Below are 23,245 nucleotides of genomic sequence, written 5' to 3'. Positions count from 1 at the left end.
TGGTCCTAGTTTTAACACCAGTGGGAGTAAAAAGTAAAATCACTTTTTTATAAGCTTTGCACCTACTTTTTTGGTAAGATCTGATATTCTCAATTCTATATGATCATAGTTAATTTCAGACATTTAGTAAGGTGCGATGCCATGCATGAAAAGCCTACCACCAAGTTATAATTAAATTTTTAAAAATGAACATCTCTTTTAAGTAAACTTACCACTCTCCTTTGTATCATTTGATATATTTTTGGTTTTTAATGAGTACTAAGATATGGAAGAAGACACAACAAGGTAAGGCTACTGCTTTGAAATGTTTGTGAATTTCTAGATAATTGTTGCCCACGTTTGGAACTAAATGGTAGGTCTTGAAATTCTTTAGGGAACATTGGGTTTGAGTGGAGAAAGGCATTTATTTAGTGGAGAGTTGAGTGCTTATAGAATTAGTGTTATAATCCTGAAGTCCACACCTTAAAAAAGCTTAAGATTTCCTGCTTTAGTTGCAACCTAAATAATGGAGAGGGAGGGAGCTCGTTAAAACATGTGCTTTTCTTTTCTCCTCTTAATATTGTTTCTTCCTTTGTCTTCCTTTCTCCTCAATAAATAGCAGCAGCAGCAAAACCTACCTTGTTTTCACAGTGTGCTATGGGAGACCAGGGAGTACAGCCCTACTCCAAGGAACTGATACATTTAGATGACTACCTACAGGATGAAGGCTTTAGTGCCTTTCAAAAAACTGTAGACTATGGACCACCTGCACAGAGTCCCCTGGAGTGCTTGTTAAACACACATGCTTGGGCTTTACCCGAGATCTTGTTCATTGAACCCTCTGGAAGGGGCTAGGTTCTGCCTTTAAATTTATTTTAAACAAGCCTCCTCAGGTAATTCTTATGATAAATATCACGTTTGAGACTTACTTTAATGTATAAGGTAGTTTGGTCACGATTAGTTGCTAAATAATTAGAATCGAGGAAAACCAAACAAAAGATTACTATTTAATACCTAAAAGGTGTTAGTTAGAAGATGGCAAATAGTAACTCAACAGGCAAGTAACACTTCCTACCTGAATAGAAAAATGGGGAACTGTGCTATCTGTGGTCAGGGCTTGTGTGTCCACGTGTGAAATTAGCACTAGCTAGCTACTAAATTCTAAGAACTATGAATATAGTTCCTGTTGCACAAAGACATACGGCTTTCATAAACATTGTAGTTCTTAAGAGCAAGCTTGCAAATTTTCCTACAGGGACTCTTTCTTATATGTAAATCAGTGTCTCCAGGATTCCAGAGTTTTGAAACCACTCATATAAAATGAATGCCTGTCGGTGGTATTGAGAGGTAAAGCAAAGTGAGTGAAAGAGTGCTTATTGGAATACAAAGTGCCAGACATAGTTAAGCCTTCAGTAGTTTGAGATAATAATCTTGGGAGATTAAGACTAAAACTTGCAACATGGGACTTAATTTCTTCCAAGACGGACACAAAGTGGTGCATGATTAACATCCAAGGGAATTATGGAGCCAGTGTGGGAGGAGCTCAGAGGTGATGGTGTTGTGGTCAGGCTGGGAGCCCCCCACGTTCTGGGCCTGGGGTAGGCACTGAAACAGGCAGGTCTCCTTTCAAGCCTAACTTCTAAAAGTTACCAGAAACCAGACTCCTCACTGAATAGACATCGGGAAATGAGTGGTAACTTAATAACTCTGACCATTCCCTTTCTTTCTTAATACTCTACCAAAATGGGCAGAAAACTTGATTCTCTTCTCAGATAATCCCTTCCGGGGAGATTAGTAGTGTATGTGCTTTTTGGCCTAGTTAAGGTTGAGGCCTAAGGAGAATTGAAGGATGCTTTGACTCTGGTTTATTTAAGAAGGTAAGAGTAAGGACTAACAGTGTTTACAAGAGGCATGGATTGTTAGTACAATGAATTTGTTTGGTGCTGATTATATAGTAAAATTTTTACTAGCTGGGAATGCATGGTGAGACCCAGTGCCTTCTCCCACTTTGACCAGGTGACAGCACAAGCCTCTTCTTTGCTGTCTGTCAGTCCTTGTACAGTGGTGTCACTCTTCTGGTCCAGGCTTTGGATTTCCTCTCACCTTTCCTGTGTGTTCATTTACCAGGGCCTGATGGTTTCCCACACAGGTGCCTACTTCTTCTATTAACTTTTTGCCCAGGCTACTTCAGGTACTGTTGCCTCCTACCTAAACGGTCTCTAACTGGCTGCCCACTTTTGATCTCCCTGTCCTTGCAGTCCATCTGCTGCAGAACCATCTTCCTGATTGCTTCTTTGCTGCCCCCAGATCTGCATGCAGAAGGAGTATATATTTCTTAACTTGGTTTTCTGTGTCCTCCAGGGTCTGGCCCCAACCTGCTTTTCTGGTGATCTCGTGCTCTGCCCCCGTTTATCTCTACTGGAAGCTCGTGGGAATACTGTTGGAGCTGTGGTCCCTAAAATTTCCCTCCTTTGTTCTGTTCTTCATTTTCTTTCTCGACTTTTCTTCCTGCTCAGACCCACTTTTCCAACTGCCTACCTGTGTCAGAGTACTAGGCCAGATTTGCCTGTTTCTCCCTCCTCCGCTCCCGCAGCACTCCCGCAAATCCCTGTCCCTGGGAAAGGAGGAGTCCTGCCAATATCAGAAGTGAAGAGTTAGACTTATTCCTTGTGCCTGGGATTCTAGATCTGCCTTAGAGCTCATCAGAAATTTAAATGAATGTCTGTCAATGATAGCAGCTACCATTTATTGAACGTCTGTTGTGTGATAGCCCCTAAATGCTGTGGTACCTAGTTGACTGAAATCCTCCCAGGAGTAGTCCTGTGAAGGAGGTGGTGTGATCCAGTTTTACAGATGAGCAAATGGAGGCCCTCAGAACTTAAGGAGTATGCCCCGGTGACACAGCTAATAAAGCAGCAGAGCCAGGATGGAGCGCAGGCCTGTCTGTAAAGTTCACTCTGGTGTTCTCACACTTCTGGCACTTGGCTCTGTGTTATCGCTGTTGGGATGCGTGCCTGATCTCCCTGGTGTGATTGTGTGCTCATGATTCATGGCTGAGCCCATGCAAATCTTGGTATTCCTAGCATAGCTCTGGCAAATTGGCGTTTGTGCATAGCATGCTTGCTGAGTGGAACTGCATTCCTCTGTGCCTGCTAAATTATACCCTCCTTTAGAAAAGTGTCAGGAGGTAGCTAACATCCTCCTTTAGGATGAAAATGGTTTATCTTTGTATCTTCCATGTGTTATTTTAACACCTAGTATGCACTCAGTAAATACCTGTGGAATGAATGGTTGATGGTAGGGCCAGAGGACTGACTTCAGTGAGGGATTTAGCTACAAGGTGTCTGATTTGGTGAAAGTGGACTGTCTCCGTTAGCGATTAAGCCCTAAGTATAATAGTTCAGGAGAGGTTCTAGGCAGCATATAAAGCAGTTCAGACTTTTAAAAGAGCTGTATGATAGCGGCATTGTCCATCTTCAGTTTATGTAGCTGTGTCAGGTCAGTTGAGAAGAAAGTCACATTATGTCTATTTAGCTACTGTTTACTGAGCCCCTGTGTTCTTGATGTTGAGCTAGGCTCTGTCTTTGTTATCTCTAACTCAAGTCTGTAGGGCAATGTATATATTTTAAAATACCTTTGTCAACAGATGTTTGTATATGATTTTTTACAAAGAGTCGTGGCCGCTCTGTATGACAGAGAAGACGTCGGATAGAAGACATTTACAAAAGAGGAAACTCAAACTCCGAAGAAAGCACTACTTTTGATTTTAACCCAGAGCTCCAGAGCTGAGCTTTTTCAAGGCTGCCTCCTTTAGAAGCCGAATACCCAGTGCTTTCCTACCCTTAGTCTATCAGAATGATGCTCCTGATCATTGCTGACTTCTGAGGTGTCCCAGGAGAGTTGGTAATGGCTCTTACAAGGGGAAGGGTTCTCTATTCTCATCTCACACCCTTGTTTATGTTACTTCTTCAGGCTTGGCAAATCAGCCAGCACTTGGTTTTCTGAAGTGTCAGTTAAATATATGACTTTCAACCACAGAGCAAGGGCGGAGGTTTTATATACTCTAAAGTATTTCAGTGGCAGGTCCAAACTATTTTGTGGGGCTTGACTGTCATTTTATCTTTTACTTCAACTAACAGCAAAGCCTTCTTATTTGAATAGAACAGTTATTCAAAGCCTCTTTTAGATACCAGGTGTTTACAAAGAATCTGCTGAAGTCCAAGGAGCTATTTATGAGAAAAATATACATAAAGAATTGTGCTGGAATTCCCCGGCAGTCCAGTGGTTAGGACTCTGGGCTTGCATTGCAGCGGGCACAGGTTCGATCCCTGGTCAAGGAATTAAGATCCCACATGCCACGTGGAACAGCCAAAAAAAAAAAAAAAATTCTATGCCATTTAACTGACATTAGAATTTAAATAAACCCACACTGATTAATTTTAATAAATTTTCCAAAAAAAAAAGAAAGGAATTTTGCATATAATCTCAGACTCTTCATGGCCCTGATTCAGAATTTCTAGTAGAGTGGTTTACCCTTCAAAGTGCTATACACAGTTCCATTAGTTGAAGCCCTAGTAGGTTTTTAAATTTTATGTGACAAATTTCTTTTCACTGGTATTATTATAGTGAGATATACTTCTCTGTCTTCTTTATGGATATTTAGCCTTTAAAATATTTTTCTGTTCCTAAAACAACATCCCAGGAGTGAAGCTACTGGTTTGTATACACTTTTTTTTTTTCCTATTTAGTGTCTTAATGTTTATTAATCACTTGCTATCTTTGGGATAACTGAAGATTTAAGTACCTGTTCAATAGTTGAAAATATTGTCAGATCTATCACGTAATTCTCATTCATTCAATACTTACAGTAACTTTATGATTTGAGTACTAGTATTCTCATCTTACAAATGAGGAGACTGGAGGCTGACAGGTTAAGCAACCTAAGGTAGTGCTAATAGCTAATAGGTCATGATTGGAACCCAGGTTTGCCTCCTTCCACTGTCCATGGTCTTTTCAGAAACTCGTTTAAAAAACACAGATATCTGCCTTGATCATTGGAAAGTTTACCTTTAATACTGAAAAGCCAAACAAAGCAAAAATATACACACACAAACATAACCTAAAAGGAAATTCAGATGAAAGAGAACATATACCTAACATCCAGCTACTCCAGCAAATCAAGCTAGGCCTTCACCACATCTCTTCACAGCTCAGTATTAAATCAATACCCTGGCAGGATGAGGGGAGAAAAACTGCTGTGAAAGGAGGAACAGAAAAGTGTCAGGAGGTAGCTAACAGCAGGATAAGCATATCTTTTAGAGTGCGGGACTCAAACCTGACTGGTTCTTGGCTTTGGCTCAGAAGTCTCTTAAATATCTGTTGGTTGTAGATTAATCAGGCAGTAAAACCCCACTGGAAAAGATAGTGGGTCCTATGTGACTTTTAAAATTTGACCATAGAGAGACCTATAACCTATAACATTCATCCGTACCACCATGTTTGTGTTGAACACTAGGGGTTGTGGGAAAGAGCTTAAGAATGCTTGGAATGAATGAATCTGAACTCCTAGCAAAGGGACTGAATAGTAATACTGGAGAAAAAAAATGAAGAAAAGAAGAAAGGAAATGGAGGCCCTATGGAGCCTTAGCAGCAACTCCTGAAAGAGAAAAAGGGGGAAGAGGGAAGCTAAATTATTTTGGAGGCAGGTTGTGTGTTAAGGGACCTGAACTAGTCTTACTGCAAGAAGAAGGTAGACTTCAGTGATTTCTTTGAAGTACTTGCACTTTTTGCCTTCTGTTAAGAGTCACAGAGAAGTTTACTGGTATAACAAATTATGTATTGCTGTGCATTCTTTTTAAGCTGCATTTATATAATTATTACTAGTAATTGGACCTCGGGTTGGAAAATCACCGTTTAGTGACTTAAGGATTCACAAGTGCAGAAATCCCATTCTTCAAATGATCAGGGAACATCATTAGGTTTGAGATTTTTATTTTGTAGCCACATCTAAACTTTGCACTCTAGAGGCAGATTTTAAAAGGCAGAGTATAATGCAAGTATGACTTTCTAAGGATGACCTAAGTTACATGTTACCAAGGTTCTTATGAGCAGGGATCTAGCAGAGAATAAATTCAGCACTGAAAATCACAACTTAGTAATATGATGCTGGTCTTGATGTGTGCTGTTGCTCCGAGCAAGTTGTGTGGGCTTTTACCTCCTGTGACATCCCTATAGGTGATACATCAGTAATACTTTATAAGTAGGTTGGGAAAATTAATTTATTTTTCTAAGGCATTTAAAAATTGTTTGAAGAAAGGCTGTGTATGGAGCAAATTGGTGTCAGTCTGTTTTCCATCCTCTGAGCCAGGAGAAAATAGGCACCTTAGGGTGGGAAGGTTGGCTTATCTTTTGGAGTTCTTTTATAAATCACTTTTACTGAATTTGAAATGGATATCAGAAGTTCCCAAGAATATGGTTAACTATAAAAGCAAACTGTTTTGGACTTGGAACTTGGAACTATGTGTTTTCATCAAAGATTTAAGATGGGTAAGTATTAGTTTGTAATTGGCCAGACTTGGGGCTAAGATATGGCCCTTTGATGATCCTGGTCCCCAGCTTTGTTTTTCTCTTGCTTTTTCTTCATTTCAGGGAAGTGATAAGGCTGACTTTCTGAAAAGCAGTCTTTACTTTTTTTTTAAAAAATTAATTAATTAATTAATTTATTTTTGGCTGCGTTGGGTCTTTGTTGCTGCGCGCGGGCTTTCTCTAGTTGTGGTGAGTGGAGGCTACTCTTTGTTGCGGTGCACAGGCTTCTTGTTGCGGTGGCTTCTCTTGTGGAGCACAGGCTCTAGGCACGTGGGCTCAGTAGTTGTGGCTCGCAGGCTCTAGAGCACAGGCTCAGTAGTTGTGGCGCATGGGCTTAGTTGCTCTGCGGCATGTGGGATCTTCCTGGACTAGGGCTCGAACCCGTGTCCCCTGCATTGGCAGGCAGATTCTTAACCACTGCACGACCAGGGAAGTCCCAACTTATTGTCAGTGTGTAAGATCTATTTCTTCCACTAATCTGTGAAATCTTTTGCTCCAAATAAGTTGGCAATAGGTACTGGAACAAAGGTTTTCATCTACGCTTACACTTTCAAGTGTGCATACTCAAATGCCTCCATGTGAAAATAGCTTTGCTTGGAAGATTTATAACCAAATTCTTGCTTTAGGGAAGCTAACAGTCTAATAGGGCAGGGTAATGTATATGCACAAGTAACAGTACTGCATGCTGTTTTTGAAAAATGCATGTTTCTTTCTGAATTTTACCCCTACTTAAAAAGAATAATGGTGAACGAAGAGTAACTATTTTGAAGTAACTTAACATGAGGCTTGGCTGTTCATGTATTTGCAAGAAACTTTATGCTAATGTCAAAGAAAAATGAACCAGTGTAGGGCTTCCCTGGTGGCGCAGTGGTTGTGAGTCCGCCTGCCGATGCAGGGGACACGGGTTCGTGACCCGGTCCGGGAAGATCCCACATGCCGCGGAGCGGCTGGGCCCGTGAGCCATGGCCGCTGAGCCTGCGCGTCCGGAGCCTGTGCTCCGCAACGGGAGAGGCCACAACAGTGAGAGGCCCGCGTACCGCAAAAAAAATGAATAAATAAAAATAAAAATAAAGAACCAGTGTAGATGCATAGGAAGGAAGGTAGGGCCAATATACTTCCTGGTGCCTTGAAACCAGAGCTTCAGATGCAATGTGGTGGTCTCTCTCCCTTTCTTTCCCTCTCTCCTTCCGCTCTTGTGACTGATGAGCTAAGCCCTTTCTCCAACTGTATGTGATTTCCTAGTGAACTGCGGGGTGTATTTTTCCAACATACATTAGTCACCCGACTTACAGCATTCACATTCATATCCTTATAACAGATTGTGTCTAAAATCTTCACAGATTTCTCACCTTTTAGGGTTCAGATTTACTACCCACTCGGAGTCTGTGACCCTTACTTCTGGCAAGCCTCCGAACAGCTCTTTGATGGAGACCCTGTCCACTTTATTCTTGTACCCTTGGGTGGCGCAGCACCAGAGATCGCTTTGCGTAACGCTGTGGGACGGAGGGCGGGGGTGGGAGTGGGGTAGGGTAGTGCACCTTCGCGCCTGCGCCAGTCCGGACCCTGGTTTACCCGGTGACCCCGCCCCCCACTGGGGTAGGTTAGAGAGGATTTGGCTTTTGAAGGTTTTGAGGGCCCGCCTAGGTAATTAACACAATTTACGTTAGTATAATGAAGACGGAGTTCCAAGCAACCACCTTGCAAATGGACCCTGAGAGTTCAGCCTATCTGTAATGGAGATACCGCAGGCCACGATCTTTGGCTTTGTGAGCAGTTTATAATTTAGCCAGATTTAGTTTCCCCCCCTAAAAAGTCTTTTAATCAGAGCGAAAAAGCGCTGCCGCAACATGTGACAGCAAATGTTTTAAAGCACGGGACGTTTGGTCCCCCATAATTTTGTCATAAGATTGTCCAAGCGTTTCTTTGAAAGCTAGAGGACACTGCCAGTAAACGCCAAAATAGTAGCTGTCGCTTGAACCGAGCGGTGTTACTAGGGTGGGGGTGGGACCCATTCTCGCGCGCCTTCTGCGCCGGCCGGGGGCTTGTTTGCGAACACTGAGGGGTCTGGGCTCCGCGGGGCGGGACCGCTGGGAGGCGGGGCGCGCCGGGCGCGGGGCCGGCGGGACTCCGCTAGTGCGCATGGTCAGGCGTCCTTCTCCGCTCCGGCTGACCCCTTGTTTCCGCCGTTGGCCGAAACACTGCGAAGGCCGTTACCTGAGCGCTACCGGTCGCCGACATGGCTGAGGAAAAAGATTGCCTGAGGGGAGACGTAGAGAAGGGCGAGGAGCCGGTGGTAACCATTACCGGTGGTGCGTGCTCTGGGAAGCAGGCGGCGGAGGAGCCGATGAAGGTGGAAGCGGAGGCGGGGCCTGATGCCTGCTCTGACGACCTCAGCTGTGGGGAGGCCGACATCGACCCAAGCCTGCTGGAGCTGGTTGATGAGGAGAAATGCCGGAGTATCCGCAAGCAGTACCGGCAGCTCATCTATAACGTCCAGCAGAACCGTGATGACATAGTGAACACGACGAGCGAGTCCTTAACCGAAGCTCTCGAAGAAGCCAATGTCCTGTTTGATGCAGTGAGTCGAACGAGAGAAGCGGCCCTCGACGCTCAGTTTCTTGTTTTGGCTTCTGATTTGGGTAAAGAAAAAGCAAAGCAGCTAAACTCTGACATGAGCCTTTTTAATCAGGTGGCATTTTGTGATTTTCTGCTTATATTTGTGGGTCTAAACTGGATGGAAGATGATGGACGTGATGCGCTGAGTGACTGTGATGATAATATAGTTCGCTCTTTTTGGGAGACAGTACAAAAGGAAGCAACGTCGTGGATGCTGCAAGCTGAAACATTCCACTTTATATTCGGTTCATTCAAATCAGAGCCTTCCGCGCGGAAGCCCCGACTTGAGCACCGGAAAAGAGTTCACAGAATGGAAGAAAACGGGGATATGCCTACAAAGCTGAGGAAGCTGGACCTGAGTAGTAATCAAGAAGCGACAGAAAAAGAAGTAGAAAGAATCTTGGGATTGTTGCAAACGTACTTTCAGAAGTATCCTGATACTCCCGTGTCCTATTTTGAGTTTGTGATTGACCCAAACTCTTTCTCTCGTACTGTGGAGAATATATTTTATGTTTCTTTCATTATAAGGGATGGTTTTGCAAGAATAAGGCTTGACCATGACAGGCTGCCAATATTGGAGCCCATTAATATTAACCATGTGGGTGAGGGGAATGATTCCAGTTCCCATTGTAGGAAACAAGGAGTTATATCTTTGAGTTTACAGGACTGGAAAAATATTGTGGCAACTTTTGAAATTTCAGAGGCCATGATCACAAACTCGTACTAAAGATTTTTGTTCTTAGTGTAGGAGACATTTTGTGGCTTTTCTTAAGCATCTCAAAATGGAGAGTAAAATCCAAACAGAAACACATATTGTATCTCTTGTGAAGTGAAAAAGTATTTTCAAGAACATCAGAAATTGTTTCACTGTGCAGTGTATTTTTCTTGGTAGTTTATAAAGTTGTCATGATCTTCTGTTGCTAAAAAAATCTCACTGGCATGTTCATGGGAAAATTATTTTGAATGCTTCTTAAGACTTTAATAATAAAAGTCAGTTCTGAATTCCATAAATTAAAAGGTATTTGATAATTTTCCAAAAAAAATTAGTTATGGTGCTCTGTGATACTTACTGCCTTGCTTCCTCTGCTCCGGGGAACCACAGGAATCCCAAATGGGGCTCTTGACCAGGTTGGGGAGAAGAGTGGGTGGAAAAAATGGTCAAGGAAGACTTTCTGTAGGGCAGAGCCTAAGTGACGTTAATACTGTAAGAAAAAAAAAAAATTCAGATGCCATGCTTCATTGCAAAGAAGACTCAGAAAGATTAATGAGTGGGTATCCATATTTGAAATAATTTCTCCTGCAATTGGACTCAACAAAAGTAGAATATCTCTACTGTAGTAGGTGAGCCATCAACTAAGTGCTGAAAGGCAAGCAGGAATTGGTCAAAGGTAAAGAAGGTAGTCTCGCAGAGAAATATGGAGGCCAAATACATGGAATTGTGAGAAGTTATGGCTCCAGAGAGACCTGTAAGATTTTTTGGAAGACTACTCCATTTGAATGTTAAACTGGGCAAAAATTGGCATACCTCATCTGTTAGTGACCTCAGGAGTAGAAGGTAACCTTTGCCAGATTATTTCAAACACAAAATCTTTTAACATCCAGTTACATAGTCTTCATGTACTTGCTTCATTTCTTCTCTGGCCCCTAGCTTCCCTTTGTAATTTCTGCTGATACAGAGTGTCCCTCAGAATCAGTGATGTTTCATCATGTTAACAGCTTTGAATATTTGTTTCCAACTCCATTTTGATTTCTTAAGTAGGGCTTTAAATGCCTGGAAACTTACTGTTTAAACAGAAATATATGATTGATTAATCCAAGTTTTCTTCATTTTCTTCACTTAGCATAAAGCCATAAAGGCTTTTTAGTGTTGTTGCTTGTGATTGTTTTAAGAATATAAATTACCACCTTATTTGGACGCTACTGCTGAAAATTTGAGTCTTTAAGAAAACAAGTTTTGAAGGTGCAGTGAGCATGCCTATGCTTTCCTTGATCCCTATAGAAACTAAATCTTTGGTAGCAGGGGGTCTTGCCATTAAATCTTATTTGGCAAGTGGATAAGTATCTGCTTTGCATAGCAGTAATGATAAACTTTCCCACCAAGTCTAAATGTAATACAGGGAAGGGAAATCCAAAGACTAAATGAATGACTTCGAGATCAAGAGAAGATTGAGATTGAGAGGTTCTTCAGTAATAGTGGAGGTTTTTAGCAAAAAGAGAAATTTCTCATGAAACTGGGCCAATTATTTTCTGAAGTACTCAGTTTTTCCCCTTTTTTATATGAAGGGATGCTCACCCTTCCCAGTGTCTACCACCCTTTGATCTAGCAATTGTGGAAGCATCATTTGGTCTCTGATCCTCCCTTTAGCATGCCTCTACCAACTGGGTTCCTTAGGTTTTCCAGAGCTTTGCTGTTTGGGGAAAAGATAATCTTAGTGATAGCAAAAAAGATCTTGCCTCAGGTCTACTCACCACCAGTTCTCTCTTTAAACACCAAGTGCCTTTACAGGAGTATTTGAAACTTAGTGATGACTAAAAGCATTAACAGAGAATGTGGAGGTTTGGGAGGAAGGTAATCTTCTGGGTCTTCTCTAAAGTAATAGCTGTTAACATATAAATCAGGTTGACCACTTGTTTCTACTTTTAATTGGTTGTCGTGACACATAGATTGCCTCATCACTTGGAAATTAAAGCGATTGTTTATCTTGAAGAAAAAAGGAAAATTGACCAATAGATAATTATAGAGATTAGATATGAACCAAGCTGCAAGTCTGCTGGTTTCCCTCTAATATAGTTAGAGTGCCTTATATTTCGCAGGTTCAGTAAAATCAGCTGAACTTCAGGAGAATATTATGGAAATCTTTTAAACTAGGATTTTGTTGTTTGACAGAACCACTCTCTGATCAAAGGACCTGGGATCAGATCCTCTGTAACGTTCTAGTTGGAGACTTTGGGCAAATTATTAAACCCGCAAACCTTTAGGTTTTTTATTTGCTAAGTGGGAATAATTACCTGTTCTCTTAAATTTACAGTAAGGATAAAATGAGAAAATGTATGTGACATACATTGAATGTCTGTCAAATGAGAAAATGTATGTGACGTACTTTGAATTAATGGGTGTGGTATAGTGAGAAAAGCAAGAGATTTGTAATCACTTAGACCTGGGTATAATTATTGACTCATGGGCAAGTTTCTTAATCTCTAAGGGTTTCTTTTTTTTTTTTTAATTTATTTTCTTTCTTTATTTTTGGCTGCGTTGGGTCTTCGTTGCTTCGCGCGGGCTTTCTCTTGTGGTGAGCAGGGGCTACGCTTCGTTGCGGTGGCTTCTCTTGTTGCAGAGCACGGGCTCTAGGTGCATGGGCTTCAGTAGCTGTGGCTCCTGGGCTCTAGAGCACAGGCTCAGTAGTTGTGGCGCACGGGCTTAGTTGCTCCGTGGCATGTGGGGTCTTCCCGGACGAGGGCTTGAACCCGTGTCCCCTGCATTGGCAGGCGCATTCTTAACCACTGCGCCACCAGGGAAGCCCTCTAAGGGTTTCCTTATTGTCATTTCTGAAATGGGAATGGCATGTGATTAAATGGGATGATATATACCAAACATCTAGCCCAAGGTTGGGCTCGCTGTGAGCACTCATGTTAGTCCCTCACTCAGTAGTAGATCAGTGTCAGAAAGTCCACGCTGCTGCCTCCTTCCATGGTGACATCTCTGTCACGGTTCATACACTTTGCTTTAAGTCTAGATGTCGTGACTTTCTCATATTCTTGCCTTTGTTGTGGGGAAACCATTACCAAGTGATTAGAATTGGTACTTTGTTAATTCACTCAACAACTGTGCCAGGCACAGCTCTAGGCAGGGGGGCGGGGTGGTGGTGGAAAGTGGTGAACTGAAAATTGTCCGTCTCTCATGGAGTTTATATTCTAATGGCTGTATTAGTTTCCTATTGCTGTTGTAACGAACTACCATTTAGTGGCTTAAAAACAACACAAATTAATTTTCTTACGGTTCTGGAGGTTGGAAGTCTGAAATCGGTTTCTCAGGGTGTCAGCACAGCCGGTTCCTGTTGAGGCTCTGAGGAGAGAAATCTGTTTTGCCTTTTTGGAGGCCACCTGTGTTCCTTGATACACTATTACTCCATTTTCAAAGCTGCCAGTGCAGCCTCTTTGTCTTCACATTGATTACTGTAATGCAGTCTCCCTCTGCCTCCCTCTTAAAAGGATACTTGTGAATAAGTTGGGCCCCGTGGGATAATCCTGGAAAATCTCCCCATCCGCAGATTCTTAAATCACATCTCCAGAAACTCTTTTACAGGTAATGTATTCACAGGATCTGGGGTTTGGACTTCAGTGTTAGGGGACCATTGTTGAGCCTGTCACAGAGTGGGAGACCACAGTAATTCTGTCAGTGATGACTGCTCTGGAGAAAAACTGCTTGGAGAGTGGCTGGGAGGCTGGGTCAGGGTGGCCCCTGGGAGGAGGCATTGAAATGGCGTCTGTTTGTTGTGAGACATTTGCCAGAATACTCGATACAGAGTGAATGTTAAATATTACTGTGGCTCTAAACATTTTAGGCACATGATAGCTGGCAGGTCTAGATGGTTAACCAGAACCTCCCTGGTCCTCCTAGGAGGAAGGTAGTGTAGCAAGCATCTCTACTTCACTGACTGGGCACAAAGACAGTTCTCTGATTTGTATTCACCTCAGTATTACCGTTTGATAGTTTTCACCCAGCACCACCTGTCAGCATTGATTGAAATTTTCCCTAGGCCAGGAGTTGGCAATGTTTTTTCTGCAAAAAGCCAGGTAGTAAATATTTTAAGCTTCGTGAGCCATATGGCCTCTGTTGAAACTAGTCAACTGTGCTCTTGTTGCAAAAACAGAAGCTCTAGACAATATTGAAACAAAGGGGTGTGGCTGTTTTCCAATAAAATTTTATTTATGGATACTGAAATTCGGGTTTCTTACAATTTTCATGTATCATTAAGTATTGCTCTTGATTTTTTTTTCCTTTATCATTTAAAAATGTTAAGAAGAACCATTGTTAGCTCAGGGGCTGTGAAAAAAACAAACTACAGGCCTGCTGGGTTTGCCCCTCAGGCTGTAGTTTGCCAGTTCCTGTTATAGGCCTGGGGCCCAGGCTCTTCAGAAGGTCTGTAGTATTTAAACCATCATTTAGTTTTATTTCTTTCATGGCCCATAATCCTCCAAAGCAGAGGCTTGAGGTATATCGCCTAGTGGGTGCCAACGTGCTGGCAACAGCAGTCAGATTTCAAAGGAAACAAGCAGTCAGCAGTTCGTATCGTTTATATAGTCACTGCAGACAAGGAACCCAGGCAGGAGAATTTAAGCAGTTTGCCCAGGATCACATAAGTGACAAAGTCAGGTTCAGATTTGGACTAAATCCAAGCTCCTAACCTATTATGTTACACCCCTGGTACTTTTTCAGTGTTTTCCCACAGTTTTATTTTCAGGGATGAGGAAGCTGAACTGAAGCCCAGCCTCTCAGTATACATAACAGAGTAGGAATTAGCACCCAGGTGTTTTATTCTAAGAATATTTTTGAACATCACATGCATGTGGAGTTGGCACTGGTGATGCAGGAATGAGACAAGATGCTTGTCCTTGTAGAGTTGATGGGATTGTGTGAAGATGCCAGCAGGGGCATCAGAGGAGGATCCAGCCTGCTGGGCACAGTCAAGTAAAGGCTTCCAGCTAAATCTTGAAGGACAGGAAGGCGCGGAACAGTCTTCACTAAGTGCTCTGAGAACCTGTGTTAATACAGTTGCAAGAAACAGGAGAATGTTGTTTGGGAACCTTAGGGAAACAATGGAAGAAACGGGCCTTACGTTGGTGTCTTAGGATGTTGGTAAAAGAGCCTAAAGGAATGCTTTAGAAAGGGTGACATATTTATGTACATTGAATAAAAATAATAAAACATCATGCAGTTGATATACTGGATCAGAATTTGATGGGAAGAGGGCATTTCAGGTGAGAGGCGATGCAGGTTAAGTGCAGGGGACAACATCTGTAAAACATGCCAGAGCTTTTTGACTTAGCCCCTTGGGCAGGCAGGTTCCCTTTTGTAGGAAAGGGAGAATTAGTGACTGAAGGGATTTTTCCTACCAACCACGGTGGCAATATGCTTTACCTCAGGCTCAGCAGTTGGGGGTGGGGGTGGGGGGAATGTTGATTTTACAAAAGGAAAAAACGGACTCCCAAGGATTAGGTGATGAGCCCAAGTCACCTAGCCTTGAGAGTGATAGAGCAAGTATTTTCACCTAGGTCACTTCCACACCAGAGCTCATGTGTAATAGTTAAAAAAACAAAAGCCTGTGCCCAAAGGATAGGAGTCATGTTTGGGGGAAAAATAAAGATGACTTACTCAGATTTTAAAGAAATCTGAATTGCTTTCAGCATTGTGCCTTTCTGGGGGAGTCTGGAGCACAGTTTTTGCTAGCGGTGGGGTGGAGGAAAGGCATTGAGAGGCAGATGGAAGAATACACAATCTGTAAACCTCACAAACAGCTGCTGGGGGGAGGGGGGTGTATGTTTACACTGCTGTCCTTGGTTCTCAAACTGTGGTCTTCATTCTGCCCACCCCCTTCAGGAAGTCCTTGAGGTCAGAATTATCTTAATACTAAGGTGCTCTTTGCCTTTTTCACTCATTCTCTTGCAAGTCTACCATGGAGTTTTCCAGAGGCTACATGGCAGGCAGAGTGGTGCAACAGACTGAACACAGAAAAGATAGTCATCACAGAGAATTACAGAGATATAAAATAATGCCACTCTTCTCACTAATTAAAAATGTTTTAATCAGTTGTTTATGTTTAACAATGATGTTTGATATTTAAAATTTAAAGATATTTTAATAACTTAAAGTATTTTAATATTTAAGATATTACATTTTTTTTCTTAGTTTCCAATATACTAAGCGCCACATTAACCAAAGCTCTAAATAATTTAAGGTTCTGAAGGGATCCTGAGACTAAGAGTTTGAGAACTCCTGTTCTTTATCAGCTTCTCTGGTCAGTAGTTACCAATATTTCTAGCAGTCGTAATTGGAGAACGCGGGGCATTTTTCTCTTGTGTCTCCTTACCCCATCTGTGTGCGCCTTCCTTACACTGTGGAGGAGAGAGCTGTCTTATATTGTCTATCTTACTTTTATCTCAGATGGGCAACCACTTCCTTGCAGTTGAATGACAGCAACTTCAGTTTTAAGTTGGATTAAAATTTTAAAACATCATGTTTAGTTCTGGGGTCAGCTGAATGCCTCAGTTGCCTGTCTTGCTGATTTTACTTTACAGAACTAAAAATGTTCAGGCTCACTGAGAGCTTTCTTGGTAAAATCTGTGTGCCCGGTTGATACAATTTGATTTAAACTTGAACCATAAGAACCCAGGTCTGATACAAAATTTCAGTACAGAACAGATTTTTATAAACATTGGTAGAGGGAGTATGTAGCTTTCCAGCATGACAGTGCATTTTCCTTCTTTTGTTTCAGTAGATGTGTTGGGGGAGGCGGTTATAAGAACAGGTGGTTTTTATTTAGGCAGCCAGTGATTGTGTTTTGGCACCATCTGTGTTAAGTACATGCAGATAAAATGAGGCTGAGATTAAAAATGGTTATTTTTCCAGAAGAACATCTAGCTGCATCTATTTGTTAATTCTTTTCAAACAGCAGGTCAGCCCTTCCGCTCTGAGATCAGCTAGAGAGAGGAACGCTTGTGACCTGAGGCTTATATTGCTCCGTTGATCTGAAGGGCTGTCATTACCGAATTGTTTTTCTCCCCACAGTGCCTTGCATTGGAGGAGCCTCGGCCATAATGCCAGCCAGCCTCTCATGTTAGACCTTTTGTACAGACGGTCAGGGTGATGCAGGCTTGCCCCTGCTGGTTTCCAGGTGCTCTCCCTTCAATCCCTGAGCCATGGTGTGTACCTGCCACGCTGCCCCGGGGGCAGCCACGGTGCCGCGCCTCCTCCACCTTTCCATACTGCACCCCCTTCTACATCCCAAGCATCCAATTCTACTGTTCCTAAGCTCTGCCTTTTGTCCCCCACATCTGATGGTAGGCAGGAGAAAAATGTGCAGTCTGGGCTGGTAAATTTGGGGGCTTTTTTGATTACCAATGTTAAAACTTGACTTAAAAAAGAAAAACATTTTTGTGTGCTTGTTAACAACTTTTCCAATCATTCTCTCATGTTAGCAGATTTTTTTTTTTTTTTTTTTTTTTTTTTTTTGCCGTACGCGGGCCTCTCACTGTTGTGGCCTTTACCGTTGCGGAGCACAGGCTCCGGACACGCAGGCTCAGCGGCCATGGCTCACGCGCCCAGCCGCTCCGCGGCACATGGGATCTTCCCAGACCGGGGCATGAACCCACGTCCCCTGCTTTGGCAGGCAGACTCTCAACCACTGCGCCACCAGGGAAGCCCCAGATTTTTAAAATAAGAAATAATTTTAAATATTCACCGAAACAGTGTTCCATGCTAATATGAAATGTAACTAATGTGTTTTAAAACTAGTGGAATCAAAGGATGTTTTAAAATTAAAAGTCTAACGTTTATATTATAAATGCCAAGTACATGGAAACTACTAAATATAGGAGGCTTCATACATAAGCAGATTAAAGAAATGAGCTTTAAGGGTCACTTGTTTATTTATTTAACCTTTTTCCCCCATTTATTTAAAATGTCTTATGAAAGCAGGGACTTTTAACATTTTGTTCAGGTCAGTGTCAATTAGTGATTTTGTTCTGAATTTCTAGATTTTATGCTTTACCTAAACAATGTAGAAAAAGTTTTAAATATTTGGCTAACCTGTTTCAGTTGCTATTTACCAGGTCCCTATCTTAATCTGTGACCTTAGCCTACTCATTATTCTACCTTTGACTAGAAAGTGAAAATGATTGCCAAATTGTATTGGGTCTATTAAAAACGTATAGTACCGATGTTTTTAAAACCTAATTTAAAGCCTAGTTTAAAAATTCTAGGAAAAAAGAGCTGATCAAACTTAACTTAGGTCTAAGTTGCTTTGTTGGACCATCAGGGCCTTAGTTTTGTGTACTATGAGGACACTTCAGAGTAGCTATCTGTGATGTGGAGATGCATTAGGACAGTCCTAACAGAAAGCAGGTTACTGATGACCACTTGAAGGAAGGTTGAACATTTCCATTGCATGCTATGATGTAAATCAATATTTTTCCTTTGCTTTTCTTTGAGGAAAGGTTTTTCACAAAACTTGTCAGACATTGCTGCTTTTAAGTTATTTTTACTTCCATTGTTTTTCTTCTTTAGGCTTATCAGGAGGGCAGACTTCAAAATCTACTGAAAATGAACGGCCCCGAGGATCTCCCCGAGTCCTATGACTATGACCTCATCATCGTTGGAGGGGGCTCAGGAGGACTGGCGGCCGCTAAGGCAAGGCTTCTTGTGTGTTCTGGGATATGGGTAGAATAGTCACATCCCCGACAACATTCTCCAGGTCCCCTGTGGAATTTGAGCTACTCTTGTGATGTTTTATACGTTAACTTGGGCAGGGAACGTTAAGGACATTTTTCCAGGTTCAGCTGTATATTCTTTGTATAAAAATACTGGGGCCAGTATTCTGGGACACATTTTCATTCATTTTAAGTTTGGTTGATTTTTTTTTTTTTAAGATAATAAGGGGTTTGTATGCAAATGGCTTGAAAAGAAGTAAATATATTTTTATTCTTTATAAATACGATAATTATTAGTTGTTTTCACTTTGATGATTTCCCTAATCACAGAACCTCCTCCCCAATAGAAAGATGGAGAGCAGTTGGATTTCTTAAGCTTAATTACTAAAAGTTTTTGCCTCCCCTGTGTACGAAATGAGGTAAGAGTGTATCCACTAACTCTGTGGCCTGGAGGTGATGGAGTACAGGACGTATAAATACAGGAGATTAGGAGTACGGCTCCTGGCCCTGAATTGAGATACATTTTCCATGTGTGAGGGGCCCTTGTGCCTGTCGTTGTTCCCTATCACCTTGTTTGTTTGTCCTCCTCTAAGGTGTAGCTTGTGGTGAATCAGTAAAGGTAGATTCAAATGAAGCTGTTCAAATTGGGAGCAGGCCAATGTCTGGCATCAAGCATTGCTTTGCTGTAAATGATTCAGGAGTAATCTCAGATTTTTTTTATTCTAGCAGTGGTGGCTTTGAAGGACACATAGACTCAGTCCTTTCAAATAAGCTTTGGAGGTCTAGTTGCAAATACACAAAGCTTATTCTCTGAGAAAGATAAAGGATACTCTGCAAAATGAACTTGTGATGGTCGTCACTCCCCTAAAATAGATTCGGAAACCTTAGAGAGATCATCAACTTCTCCACTGGCTCTTCGCATGAACATTTTAGGAAATCTGACAATTTCAGAAGAAAAACTTTTGCAGTATTCTGTTCAGAAACTGAAGTAGATAAAACTTCGAAGTACTTATAAAAATATTGTCTTACTGGATACAGGTTGAAACAAGGATTGTAGACTATCAGTATATCTGTTTTACTGCCTGTTTACCACTTGCTTAGAAATGGCCACATAGTTTTCAGATTATTGCTTACTTTATTATCGTTTGGCTGGAATTACATAATAGGATTCTAGGGATTCCAGCTGACTCTGACAGTTCTGCAACTGTAATCTGCATATTCTTTAAAGCTACCCTTATTGACTAAGTATTGCTTAACTTTTACCTTGGAGTTGCACTAATCGTTTTGGTTTATGAAATTCTCAGGTATTAATGATTGGTTATGCTTTAGGCATTATAGCCTAGTAAAAATAACATGGGTTTTCAACAGCCCATTTCCAGTCCATCATGTTAACCATTCCAACTCATTTTAATAATTTTATTTTCCAGGAGGCAGCCAAATATGGCAAGAAGGTGATGGTCCTGGATTTTGTCACTCCAACCCCTCTTGGAACTAGATGGGGTAGGCTTTTAAAATACCTTAGAAGTGACTTTGTAGGAGCAGGTTTTTCCCTGGCACTGGTTTAAATGGCCCCTAAAGTCCAATTTTAAAATTAAAAATTAAATAAGGAAAAAGAAAAGAACCCCAAACATGTACTTCTTTCACTTGTGCTAAGTTAAAATGGACTCCAGTTAAATGTTGAAGTAGGTAAGTCTTATCAAGATGACTCAGCTGCTTCAAATTAGAAGGAGGCAAGAAGAAGCAGGAAGTCTGGATAAGACAGGGTCACAATTTCTAATTCGTTCATCAAATATTTGTGAAGGTGTCACTTCTGTGTCGGGCACTGTTCTGGTGCTGGGTGTAGTCCCTCTGGCCTGTGGAGCTCACATTCCATAATGACACTCGACTAAGCATTCTCCTGAGAGGGCTTCGATTTCCTTCACTGTGGAGTCCACTGCCATCTTGCAGTCTTACTCATGCCATTTTGGCTACCTCCCCACCTGCCTAACGGAGACAAGTTATCACCATGTTCTTTAAACTCAGGGACACTAAATCTTTACTTTTTTTGGGTGGGGGTGGTGGTGTCATGAATCCTTTGGTGAGAATCAGCGAAGGCTATAGACCGCCTCCGTAAAGAGATGCTCGTATACACCAAACTTTCTGTGTGCTCCCAGGCCCACTGCAGTCCAGCCACGCCCAGCTCAACAACCCCTTTATCAGTTCTACTCATAGGGCTGGTGGCAAGTGTAAGGTTGTACGCAAAGTAAGGCTTCAGTTTCTGGCATTTTTATCAGCAGTCAATTAACTTTGAATCTTTGAAGTATGTGGAAGTTGTGGAAATCTGCTCATTTTCATTTTAGGGTAATGTTCCTGTGTTTGGTCTATAAGGCTCTCTGAACTTAGAAATGTCACGAGACTTAGGAATAAACTCATATAAAAAGTATTGGCTACATTAAGCAAATAAATTATGATGTTTAATACAATAGCACTGGTGCTTGGGGCAGGCCACCCCAAAATACACACAGTGGCATATTGATTATTTTGAATTAAAGTTACTTAAGAAATGGCCAGTGCAAGAGGGACACTCTGGCTCTCCTTTTTGTCTCTGAAAGCAGGAAATAAGTCATGCGAAAGGTGCACTTCCTGCATCTGGAGGTAGCGAGGCAGCCTTATCACAAAAGATACGGAATTTGGGGCTGAAGAGCCTATTGTACACAAACCTGTCACCTCTTTAATTCGTCCCAAGCCTAAACTCTGTTTAGATGCTTAAATAATTGGGCACCCAAAACCTAAGTTTCTTTGTCCTGTCAATTTCTCACAAATGTATTGTTTCTTTGTCTAAAAAGTATAAAAACGGCCTGCTTTGGCTACTTCTTAGGTCCCATTTCTATGAAACCTTCATGTGCACAAATTAAAATTTCTTTCTTTTTCTCCTGGGGATCTGTTATGTCAAATTTATTATTAGTCCAACCACAAGAACTCAAGAGGGATAGAAGGGAAATCTCCTCTGTGATGTTAGTAATAATCATTGCCTTTTTTCTTTGGAGGATTGTAATACGGGCTATAAGCTGATTTCTCAATGTTGTTGCAGGTCTCGGAGGAACATGTGTGAATGTGGGCTGCATACCTAAAAAACTGATGCACCAAGCAGCTTTGTTAGGACAAGCCCTCCGAGACTCTCGAAACTACGGGTGGAACGTCGAGGAGATAGGTATGTGGGGGAAGCTGCTCTTCCGTTTGTGCTTCTGAGGGGTTCAAGCTGGGATCTTGCAATGCGCCATCCATCTACAAGTAACCCGGAATTCGTCTCTGTTGTTTGTTTTTTTGTTTTTGTTTTTGCGGTACACGGGCCTCTCACTGTTGTGGCCTCTCCCGTTGCGGAGCACAGGCTCCGGACGCACAGGCTCAGCGGCCATGGCTCACAGGCTCAGCTGCTCCGCGGCATGTGGGATCTTCCCGGACCAGGGCACAAACCCGTGTCCCTTGCATCGGCCAGCGGACTCTCAACCACTGTGCCACCAGGGAAGCCCTGTTGTTTGTTTTTTTAATGGATAAAATCACGGGGGTTATCCTGTGTCGTGTTAGCTCTGTAGCTATTATTATGTATGGTAAGAACAGATATTGCACTTGGAGTACCTTTTTATAATAGAAAACCAGAATTCTTTCAAATAAATTCTCATAGTTGTATAGAGTTTCCTAAGGAAGTGCAAACTACATTTGCTTTCCTTTGAAGCTATTACATTTTTCTCTCACCAGAAAAGTCTGTTCCATGAGCTGATATTTGGGGGGATTGTTTGTTGAGAAGGGGGGGTTTTGTTGGATTAAAAATATTTAGACTACCATAGAAACCCTAGAAAAGTTGAACAGGAATCCGTTGACTTTAGAAGGTGTAGATGACATTATCTGTAGAAGAATAAAATGAGGTCTGGCACAGCTTCCTGCCTAATTAATTACGTAGGTCACTATGTCCTTGAAGAGTGAGGCTCCAACCCTTATCTGATTTTAGTTCTGAGGGACATTGGAGGGAAAATCTTCTAGCCAGCAGCTAGGGTAAATTGTTTTGTGGCTTTTTCTGAGTTTTAATTAAGAGTTACTAGATACCCATGTGTAAAAGGTATAAACACATGCTTTGAAAATTTTTGCTCTTCCTCTAACCTAGTCATGCTTCCTTTGTTGATGCTTTTAACTTGAAGTTTTCTTATGCTGGGGTCATATCTCTTTCCTCAGACCCTTAGAAGGCTGCTTTCTGTCAGTGACCTTTGGAGGCCTGAGACTGGTACTGAGAGTTTTGTTATTTGGTTCTAAGGTGCCATGCTCCATGTCCTTTTCCCTTGCCCAACAGAAAGGCAGTTGAGCAGACTCTTGACCTATGGAACGTGAATTTAACACTTCATCTGCTGATGGTCCACCTCTGTTTTTCACCTCTACCCTCCCCGCCACCTCCCAAGTTATTTACTCCCGTGTCTGAATGCCCAACTGAGTCTGCTGTTAATCCACTCTTTGCCTTCCTGGGAGCCTACTGTCAATGTACTACCCAGTTAACAACAGAGTCTCTCTTCAGTTAATGTATTAGACTTTTTAGTAGACTTTTTAGAAATCCTACTAGTGAAGTTATATAATATTACTATCGAGTGCTTGTTCTTTGTACTTGAGTCTCTGC

At 41.9% G+C, this 23,245-nt stretch overlaps 2 protein-coding genes across 7 annotated transcripts in view; both read left to right on the top strand.

Moving 5' to 3' along the window:
• TXNRD1 (thioredoxin reductase 1) overlaps window positions 1-23,245 on the top strand; it is a 106,027-nt gene that overhangs the window by 32,593 nt on the left and 50,189 nt on the right. For 5 of the 6 annotated variants that reach the window (XM_079937568.1, XM_079937567.1, XM_079937564.1 and 2 more), the window contains exons 2-4: window positions 18,464-18,586; window positions 20,034-20,106; window positions 21,677-21,796. In XM_079937568.1, the coding sequence (XP_079793694.1) occupies window positions 18,500-18,586; window positions 20,034-20,106; window positions 21,677-21,796 (280 nt within the window). In that variant the 5' untranslated portion in view covers window positions 18,464-18,499. Of the gene's footprint in view, window positions 1-17,081; window positions 17,101-18,463; window positions 18,587-20,033; window positions 20,107-21,676; window positions 21,797-23,245 lie in introns of those variants that run through there. The other variant, XM_079937563.1, reaches the window with a different exon arrangement.
• Window positions 8,670-11,049, top strand: EID3 (EP300 interacting inhibitor of differentiation 3). Its single transcript, XM_079937460.1, has one exon. It carries the CDS (start codon window positions 8,801-8,803, stop codon window positions 9,905-9,907), a length of 1,107 nt encoding a protein of 368 aa, XP_079793586.1. The 5' UTR covers window positions 8,670-8,800; the 3' UTR covers window positions 9,908-11,049.

Source organism: Stenella coeruleoalba (assembly GCF_951394435.1).
Source record: "Stenella coeruleoalba genome assembly, chromosome: 11".
Classification (NCBI taxonomy): domain Eukaryota; kingdom Metazoa; phylum Chordata; class Mammalia; order Artiodactyla; family Delphinidae; genus Stenella; species Stenella coeruleoalba.
Note: the sequence above shows the minus strand (reverse complement) of the source record. Positions and strands in the feature narration are given on the sequence as shown.